General features: G+C 36.1%; 1 protein-coding gene across 1 annotated transcript in view; it reads left to right on the top strand.

The window, feature by feature from the left end:
- Positions 1 to 8,622, top strand: part of LOC127879089 (arrestin domain-containing protein 3-like) — a 28,795-nt gene extending 20,173 nt beyond the window's left edge. The window contains exons 2-7 of the mRNA XM_052425698.1: positions 282 to 416; positions 1,680 to 1,903; positions 2,146 to 2,328; positions 3,584 to 3,766; positions 6,634 to 6,853; positions 7,827 to 8,622. Coding sequence (XP_052281658.1) covers positions 282 to 416; positions 1,680 to 1,903; positions 2,146 to 2,328; positions 3,584 to 3,766; positions 6,634 to 6,853; positions 7,827 to 7,987 — 1,106 coding nt within the window. The 3' untranslated portion in view covers positions 7,988 to 8,622. The remainder of the gene's footprint in view (positions 1 to 281; positions 417 to 1,679; positions 1,904 to 2,145; positions 2,329 to 3,583; positions 3,767 to 6,633; positions 6,854 to 7,826) is intronic.
- Positions 8,623 to 10,910: the final 2,288 nt, after the last annotated feature.

Here is a 10,910-nt window from a genome sequence, read left to right as displayed (position 1 = left end):
GCGAATAAACATTATTAGTAATCCCTCTCACAGAGTCTACTCGAACTCACGCCTATAAAGGCATACATCATTGAAAGTTTACGCCTCGTATATACTTTATTTCTTACCAATTAAGTTCTGCAATTGTTACTGATTTTCCGATTCCCACTAAACGTGTCCCCAGAGAAAAGCTGTTTAAATATTAAAAAAGAGCGTTTATAATTTATAACTTATGTTGAATTGAACACACCTAAACGTTAGATATAATGTGGTTACCAAAACGATTCTCTATTTTTGTTAAGCCATCGTTCTGAAATTCGTGGGATGGGCGAACGTTCACTGGACGGAGCAAAGAAGCAGCGGGAAATCCTCTCACACGGTGCATTTTAGAAGCCACGAGGACTACTTCAACTTCAGCCACACCCTTCTAAGCAGAGGTTAGCAAACCAACAACTACATTATTAAACCTTCAGGTCAAAGTTTTTGTTAAGATGCACAATCAATTTTCAGTTTAAGTTTCACATATATTTATTTTTAACTGTATATGGGCCGTATTCTGTGAAAAGGGGATTTAATGCATCTGCGTAAAGTGTCATCACAGATTAGCCTGTGCAGTCAGCACAGGCTAATCAGGGACGAAACTTTCCGCTTTAATAATATGTTATGTTTAAAGAAATATAAAAAAACTACTTTAGGCGGAAAGTGTCGTTTTTATTAGCCTGTGCGGAGTGCACATACGATAAATCTTGAGGCATTAACGATACAATTATATTATGCCCAACACATGAATTATTCTAAGCGTACATAAACGTCTAATATCCATCATCTAGGTTGCTTTTCAAATATATTTTAATGGGCCGATAAAAGGTAGAGTACCCACAGCGAGCGGGCACTATTTAGCGTTGGTTCCCGTTCACCGTTTGGGGTGTGTTACCACGGTATTGGAAATATCTACGACTTTTCTTCAGTAGTTATGTAGCAAGGTTTGGTATAAGGAGAAGGCATACTGCCTTGCTGTATGAGCTAGCTTTTATAACGACGCGGTTCCATATCAGGCAGACACTACCACGTCGCTATAAAAGCTAGCTCATATAGCAAGGCAGTATAAGTTCTTCTCATACCGAACAGTTATTTACGTATCTTTAACGGTGTAGTTACCAACAATTCATTTATACATTCCGTGTTTGCCATATAAATGAGAAATTGATGATGCATCGTGAATAAATCTAGGATTTGTAAAGGGGATAATTGTTGCGCTCTGTTCAAAGTGAACAACCTAAGAAAACATTTTATCAAGTAAACTCCAAATTTGTAAACTACCTCTAATGAGGCTCTATTTATCGTTCCACAATGTAAGCATTTTTAAAACTTCAAGAATGAAAGGTGTAATATCATAAGTATAAAAGATCAGTTCTGCCTTTTAGTATAACAGTGACCTAAAAGTCAAGCATGTGTCTTCGGCTAGTTCACCGTTTTGGGGCTGACTTCGAGCACCATACTACTCACACATTAGGTAACATACTTAATGACAGTGTATCGAAGAAATTTTCTTTAGCCGTTGTGTTATTACGGTACAGAAATATACACGTAGCTTTCCGAAAATGATGTGGTTTAACTGTTAAATGATAGTTTAGCAACTGTGATTTAATAAAACATATGATTTGTAAGTGATAACAAATTTGGAAATCCATTTCTTTTAGCCACTACCGGATCAGACGAAATCGTTTTATCGCCGAATTCCTACACCTACCCATTTAGCGTTACGCTTCCGTACAACATTCCGTCATCGTATGAGGCTTACATCGGACAGGTGCGCTACATTTTCATTGTGGACGTTGACATACCGTGGGCTTTTGATATCCACGCTAAACACATGATCACCGTGATGGATCCACTGGACCTGAATACCATTCCCAATCTCGAGGTAAATAATGACAGCCTTAACGTATCTTACAGCATGTAATGTTCCTCAATCCTGTACACTTAGCTTAGCCATGAAAACAAAACAAACACATTTTCGTATAACCATTTTGAATGTTTAACGGTATCGTGGTTAATTTCATTCGCGTGTTTCTTATGCAAAAATTCATTTTCCAATCATATTACTATTTGTAATAGTGTTTGAATCTCGCCTATCACGGTCCGAAACCGCTTATCTGCTTACAGTCACGTGCAGAGAAGACTGACCAGAAGGTGCTGTGCTGTTGTTGCTGCGCATCGGATCCTATTTCCGCTCACGTCCGCCTCGAGAGACAGGGCTACGTGCCTGGAGAGGAAATTCCGTTTTGGGCCGAAATCAACAACCAGAGTAACAGGACAATGAGCTGCAGCAAAGCCCGACTTCTTATGGTACTCACACGATTTATTTTTACTATTTGCTCAGCGGTTGCTTGCTTCAAGTTCAAGTTAATTGACCGGTGTTTGATAACATAGTACCATCGCTGATAGAAAGTTATATACTGGAAACTTGTTGTCATATCTAGCCGACCATCCGTTTGTTTGGCTGACGAGATTTTTGTCGGGGGCATTTCTCGACAACTAGATATATCTAATTGGGTGGTGTGGGCGAGTGCCGTGATAAATCTTTCTTTCATATTCGCAAGATGGTCCTTTTTTAAATATTAGGTTTTCCCTATTAATACGGGTTCTTACAAAGTTCCCAGTAAATCCTCATAATTATTATTTAGTTTTTATTCCTTATTAAAATGTACGTCTTACAGACCCTGAATCATACCTGTTATAATTAATGTAATAGATGCATATGGGATACCATTTGGAGGATACGTTTATACATTCAACATAGTTTTATATCAACGAGAATCTTCATTACAATCCACAAAAGACATAACAAACTAGTCTAAGACTAAAATGATGTCACATGTGGCGTTTAAAATACATCCTAATTAACAGATCAACGTGTACTTTTATGCAGTAGCATCTTATTTAATGTTAATATATACAACCTTAAATCCTTTAATCGAGCTTACAAATAATTTCATTTTGAATGATAAAATTACAACTGACAAGGAAAAAGACATGCAGCACGTCAAAAATCTAAATACAAAAAGCCATGACTAGTAAATAGAATCCAAATTACAGCGATGATAAATGCAACAGTTCCCTATACATTTTGTTTTCAATTTCATCAATTTGCTGCGACATATTGAATGAAATATTCATTCATTCATGTATATTCAAATTCTAATCACATAAGGTATAGGGCCATAACACATCCGGGATAGAAATTCGATTGGAATGCCAAAAGAAAATCATACTTTATTTAATAAAAGCTGAAGTGCAATCATTTTGGGACAATACACGAGTATTGAACGGATGAAGGAGAATATTTGCGTGTTTGATACTTGATACGTCCAAAAATTAATCAAAACAGCAACTCCGCTTCGGATTATTAAATAACAACATGAACAAAATTAATAACGCACCATAGAGATTCGAGCAATAATGACGACTTTTTTTTCGTGACCGTAGAAATCGATTTATTCGGGGATGCACCTCTATTGTCTCTAATAACTCATGATAACCTGCATATTAATGTACATAATATAATGTCTTGGAAGTAAAACAGTTTCTTTGCCGTTTTCAGAGTGTCTCGTACCATGCTACGTCTAAAACTCGAATTGTACAAAACTATCTCACCCAAATCAAGCATGGCGAGATTGAAGGTGGCGGCACGGAAGCCTACGTCAACGAGAAACTTCACATCCCTGTGGTCCCTCCTTCGTTCCTTAAAAACTGTAGGATCATTGATATCCGTTACTATGTTGTGGTAGGTGTAATTTTCAGAAAATGATATCCGCTGATGTGTATGGTACTGTAAAGAAATAGTTGTCTTCTACGATTTCATAGTATACCCACTTTTTATTGTCTGGCATATGTTAATAAATTTGGTTGTTGCCCTGTTTAAAATACTGATATCTGCTAGTAATCCATGGTAAAGCACGATTTTAGAGACAGATTTGTTGTTCACGTTGTGAACCGTTTTAAGAGTCTGATATCTGCTACTTTGTTGTGCGGCCCTTATGTCATACTATGTTATTGTATGTTCCCTCGTATAACACTTTTATCTGTTAATAGTCAATCGTAACGGTATGTCCCGTTTTTAGAGACTGATATCCGCTACTTTGTTATTTAATGCCCATTTTAAGATACTCATATCCGCTACTTTGTCAAGTACAACCATTGTTAAGAAACAGCTTTCATGTTTGACTCATTGTAAGGTAGCGCACCCGTAATGATTTCCCGCGATTTCTTCGAGGATTGAAGAGCCTTTTTACCTATTTACTTATGGATATCTAATTTAAGCAGGTATTAATGTAAAGTTGTCGTGGCGGAGTGGTTAAGGCGATATACTAGAAACTTGTTGGATCTTCCCGCGAAGGTTTGAATCATGCCGACAACGCATACTTTTTGCGACGCGTTTGAATCCTTTTCTAACGTAATTTGATTTAATATAGCATATAAGCTTTGTTTATTGTTAAATATGTTGCAATGTTTATGCACATTCTTCAATTTTTTAAAGTAAAACAACGTTATGGCTAATTTGGGTGATTTACTGCTGAAAATACGAATCATGCATGTTGCATTTTTATTTTTATTTCAAAAAGTAAACGGTAAACCTGTCTATTTTGTGTTTGGTATTTTTGCTGTATATAGTGTATCTATAAAAACTAAGTTCAAAATATTACATAAACGATACTATTTTGAATTTTATGACACTTTGTTTTAACCAACCCAATATCTACTAGGCTGAAATAACTTACGTTTCATGGCGCACTACCATAGCTAACAAGTTATAAAACAAAATGTCTTTAAAAGAATACTTATTTCATCTTGTTTTAACTGTAAACACCTTAACTGCATTTGTACACACCAACTGCGTGCCCATGTTTGGAAATCTGGATGAAATATAGAACTTTCATATACCCCAGGAGTGCAAATAAACTGGACAAAAGCCGAGCGTGGGGGTGGATTTGAAAAAATTAGTATATTTTTTTATAAGCATGAAAAGCCTACCTAACAATTTGCATGTAGTTCAGTTAAATGATGCTGATTAAGGAAATAAGACATGAGATTATATTTGGAAAGGTGCCTATTATGGGTGCGCTACCTTAAGAGACGGATATCTGTAACTATCTGAGGTATGACTCATTTAAAGAGACGGATAACTGTAATTATCCGCTGAGGTATGACTCATTTTAAGAGACGGATATCTGTAACTATCTGAGGTATGACTCATTTCAAGAGACGGATAACTGTAATTATCCGCTGAGGTATGACTCATTTTAAGAGAAGGATATCTGTAACTATCTGAGGTATGACTCATTTTAAGAAACGGATATCTGTAAGTGTCTCAGGTATAGCTCATTTTAAGACACTGATAAATGTTTCTGTGTCATGGCATGGCTCGTTTAAAGCGACTAATATCCGCTACTATGTCATAATATGGTCAGTTTTAAGAGACTTTATCCGCGTCTATGCTAAGGTAATACCCCATATTTTAGAAGAATGCATTCAAATATTGTATATATGCACCCATTTAAGACACTGATATTTACTACTATGTCATGGTATTTGTCGTCATAAATGAATGCTTTAAATTATTAAACGAAAACATTGGAACTAAAAAGCTCCAGTAAAAAAGAATAACATTTAAGAAAGAAAATTAAGTTATCCTCAACTGGGCTCGAAAACCTGACCATTTGAGTAAACGTGTAACACTTAAACCACTCGGCCATCCATTCTCATATATTGATCAATGTTTTTTTTTTATATTTTATGTAAGTTACACAAAATTATACCGTTAACAACAGAACTCTCAAAATTATTCAATCGTTTTGCGAATGAAACGCTTTATAATATTCAACTGCTTAAATCGTCAAAAGATGCATTAAATGGATATTTTAGAGCATTGTAATGTCATTGTTTTGTATTACTGTTTCATCACATATATCATAGCTACTACGAAAAATTGCAAATCTGAAACATTTTTTTTTCAAGTTTGTCAATTCACCAAAACGTCCTTTTAAGACACTGACGTCCATATCAAACCCATTGTATGTTTCGTTTTAAGAAACTGATATCCGATTATGCCAAATATTTCTCGCATTAATAACAGCGACGGTGTCATGGTATGGTCCGTTTTTACTGATATTCGCTTCTATGGCATGCATGGTTCCTTTGATGAGACTGATGTCTACCACTATCTTATATATGACCAATACTGAATTTTGCCACTTGAAGATGATGGCACTGGCTACAGTTTCGTGGTATGACCTCTTCAAAGAGTTTCGTGATAGTTTTGAATAATTGTCTGACATACATGTATATGGTAGTGCTTTTAAGCGGAGCACATCTAAGCTAACAGCTTTTTGCACTTTACATACATAACGGTTATTTGTAGTTGTGTTTTCTGAGGCATACATTATAAATATACCTCATGTCGCTTTGTCAATGAGGAGGACTCTATCGTCTGTGTATATTGTTTAAGCGTGGAATGCCTTGATATAAAAAAAAGAACATTCTACTACTGTACCTAAAGACAATAAATATTTAGCAATAATTTGTTATCAAGCATATACTATTTTTAGTTTAAGCGTCATGCTAATGCAATATGCAGAAACTGTATGTCCGCAGATAACAGTAGACCCATCCGGTCTCGGCTTCGATCTTCACGTGCCAGTAGAAGTTGTGATTGGCTCCATTCCACTCCGATCCGTTGCCCAGCAGCATGGACTCGCACTTCCGGATCGCCAGGCTCCTATTGCCCCAATCGCGAACCTGCCGCCACCGCCACCTCCCTACCTGGGAGCTCCCGCGGGACTCTACGATGATATTGCGTATCCTCCAGCACTTCGTGAGTAATTGTTATTAGGATAAAGGAGTTATACAAAACTTTACCAAGTCTGATGCGATTTATACATGTGTATGAAACTCCCACTGTCATAAAAAGCAATATATATGTTTCCGTTTTGAACAGTTATTTTGGAAAAAGTGTATTTCTATTTAATGACTGCTAATTCTGAGTGCAGAATCAACGGGGTTTTCAGGGGTTAACACACGAGCTGGACAGAATGTAAACACATCGTTAAGAGCTTTATTTTTGCAAATATCTCAAGTTATTGAAATTCATTTGCAACAATCTTTAGTGCATAAAAGAAGTTTTCTTTCAGTTTGTGTCGATACTAGTATCTCAAGGTATAAGACTAAATCCTTGAATACGTCTGAAATAGGTGACAAAATTTCTCATTTCTTGAAGCGTAACCGTATAAATGATTGCAGTACACATAGAATCTTTGAACAAGAACACATGATTATTAAATAAAGTAATTATGATGTCTTTCACATTGCCATAACCAGCATACAAATCTGTCTTTTTATGCACTAGTTGAAAATCTTAAGAACAATTGTTTTCAAAAGTTATTCGAAAAAAAACACACTAACTGGTTCCCACAAAGTTATGTGATCCTGCACCATGTATTTGATAACAATAGAAAATCTTTACTTACTCTTTTACATGAACTATTTAGCCAGTGTAATGTCTTTTATTGGTCCTTAAGTATACACAGCATTTTGTATTACTGGATCAAACGACATGAGCGCTCTTATCAATCACTCATCCATAATTATATGAAAAAAACTGTGATATGTTTTCCAATTTTAAGCAATAACGAGATTAGCCCCGAGTATTTAAGCCGTTCATTGGTCCGTCAATAGAAAAATATCTTAATTCTTGCCTTGTTTGAGCGAACAAATTTAGTCCAGAGCGCTCTTGTCTTTCATTTGCTAAAAATTCAAACGAGTATTTTTTTTATCTTACCCTGTTTTAGCGCAAACGACGTTCGCCCAGAGTGCTCTCGGAGCTCACAGCACCGCGGAGGCAGGGGACACTGAGCACACCTATGGAAACACGAACTTTGCACCCGTGTACACGTACTATGACTGGAGCAAGCCGAGTAATAACACTACTCAGTTTGAGATCGAAGGATAGAATTACTCGTTTTGGTACCAAGTTTAATAGCCGTGAACATATTGTAGTTAAAAGGTTTTAAAATATGTCTGTGTTTATATATAGTTTTGTATGCGCTCATGAAGCAATAATCACAATTTTAGCCAAATACATTACGCACAATCCACTGTTTTTTTTTTCGTCAATTCACGTAGCGTATAATGTGGTAACGGTAGCTGTGTATAATCATTGTGATTTTGTTTCTGTTTTTATTTATTATATATGTAACAGTTTATTTATTTAAAGAATTTAATGGATTTTTACTAGTAAATCAGTAATGCATCGCAACCCAATACAGAGTTTATTTTAATGAAAAATAATAAACTATGTTGTGCAAAACAGTGCTAATGAGGTGACAAACAATGTACGTGTTTGGTAGTGCATTGTGCCTTCTATAACGACACCATCCCAATAAATGTAATATGACGTTGATCAGAATTAAAATTTGATATCGGTATAAGTCAATAAATACTCAATTTAGTTTAGCATTCTCGTCATGGTCGATGTCGATACACAAAACACATGTATACTTTTGCTGTCAAGTGATTTTATCCCATAATATTTATACCGACATTGACGGTATAACACCTCATGTAATAAACTAGTCTGTATCCCACCTTCAAGTTGTTGAATATACCTGTCGCGTGCTTGGACTACTTGTTATTCTACAAATGAATGATAAAAAATCATCATAAACAATCTCTAGAGTCGAGAAAACCTTAACTTTAAAATTATACGACCTTCAATCTTTAGATCTAGTCAAGGGACATAATTTTTCGCCATCCGTATAATGAATCAGCTGATTGAAGGCGTCATTAAATGACAAACGTATTGCGTCATTTTCCAAAAATATGTGATGTCATCTTTTGGTGTACACGAAACTATTAACTAGTATGCGATGTCTGGGAATAAAACATTGAAGACGCGCATTTATTTCGTGTAAATTTAAATTTATCCTGGATGTAATTATAAAAAAGTGCACATTCTATGGAGTACTTACCTCGGATGGAACCGGCGAGACGTAAGATTTAGATCTACATGTATATCTAGCTTAGTCCTGTTATTGATGTTCATAATAATTTAATATGCGTGCCTATTTGGATGTGAAATTGTGTTTGTAGAACATATTGATGGGTTTGTATTTTGGTTCAGTAGTCTATTCGAATTGTTTTGCTTTTGGATTTAAGGTAACGTAAGGGTATTTTCTTTCATGAATTAACTTTGTCTTTGTTATTTTATCAAAGAAAGTCTATTCAGTAAGAATAACCCGTTTGCAACAAGTGTTTCAAAGCTTAATAGAATTATGACAGATTACTTGTGTTGGGTCACAAACTACAGGATGTGAAGGCTAAATCTAGACGCCATCAAACCCTGTAGCGTCCATGAAAAAATAGGGCGAGTATAGTTTTTTTGATAATTTATGTTTAGAACGACTCTGTGCGTAAATCTACATGTACATGTATGTTTACATCGACATCATTTTGCCAGGAGCAATCGCCGCCATATTGGATTTGGATCATATTCGTTGAAAATAAAATAAATTATATTAAAGTAAAATCTTCTTTTGGCGGTCGTAATGTGTTACAATTTGCATACTGCGTAAAATTGAATCGAGGCATATGGTGATATTTTTTCTCGTTTTACAGTTTTTGTGTACCAAACTATTTTGCGTACCATAACAATCCTATATTCCTATAGGTTCGTGAATGTGTATTATTTCGTGATTTTGTTATGACGTAATGTTTAAGCCGTCCGTGCACTGCACGCGTCCGAATTCGATACAGTTACAACTCGAATATTTTCCACTGTCATTTAAATCCAAAAAATGGGACAAAGAAGGTAAGTAGTTGTGGTTTCACCATTATAATTTAACACAAATGTACACAAACATCAAATCAATAAAAAAATCACCTTTTAAGTAAAATATTTCCAATATGTACGTTTTCGAATAATCCGGGTTCCTGTACTCGCATTTGCCAAGGTCAGTTTACTGAACATTATCGACTCATATCGGCGTTGTCATATTATAGAGGCCCATAAAGGGGTTTATGGTATTCACACGAAAATCAATTAAAATCTTATTAACGCCATGCGGATTATTTTTAACGTTGTAGGCTAATCCTCAGAGATACCATGGCAGGTATAGATCCTACCACCCCGATATTCTGCTTAAAGCAGTAGATGATGTAAAGATGAAAAAACTGTTTCTCGAGTGGCGCTCCAATATTCCATCCCCTATCAAACATTAAGAGATAGGATTAGTGGACGTGTAGATCCCAAAAAATTCTCAAAGGATACCATTTTTACACATGACGAAGAGTTAGGGCTTGTTGAGCATGCGGAAAACTACGCAAGGCTTGGCTACGGGTTAAGCAATGCAGCCATGCAAAAGTTGGGTGGTGAATTGGCGCACCACCTAAAAAAGCGTTATTTGGAAAAACCGCTCAGCAACTGTTGGCTGTATGGATTCCTTAAACGGTGGAAATCAATGATCTCTACCCTCAAACCATCAGCGCTGGAGTCCAACAGGGCAAAATACTCAACCCCAGAGGTTGTTGAGCAGTTCTTCAACAATCTAGAGGCGGCTGTGGCGGAATACGGGTTACAAGAGAGGCCGGACTGCATTTTTAACCTCGATGAAACCGGAATCTCTCCAGAGCATCGTCCCCCGAATATAATCGCTTCTGTGCATGAACAGGCACAGGCAGTAACATCGCCACGCTCAGCGACAACAACGCTGATCGCATGCGCCAGTGCGTCTGGAAATCACCTTCCGCCATATTTAATATTCAAAGGTTGATAATAATACGATTTACAAACGAATATGAAAATATTTTACGAACAATATCACCAACATTCAATTCTAACTTCATTAAACGTTTTAAACACATAATATAACAGTATA

This window comes from Dreissena polymorpha, chromosome 4 (genome assembly GCF_020536995.1).
Source record: "Dreissena polymorpha isolate Duluth1 chromosome 4, UMN_Dpol_1.0, whole genome shotgun sequence".
In the NCBI taxonomy this organism is placed as follows: domain Eukaryota; kingdom Metazoa; phylum Mollusca; class Bivalvia; order Myida; family Dreissenidae; genus Dreissena; species Dreissena polymorpha.
This window is presented reverse-complemented; position numbering and strand designations above follow the sequence as displayed.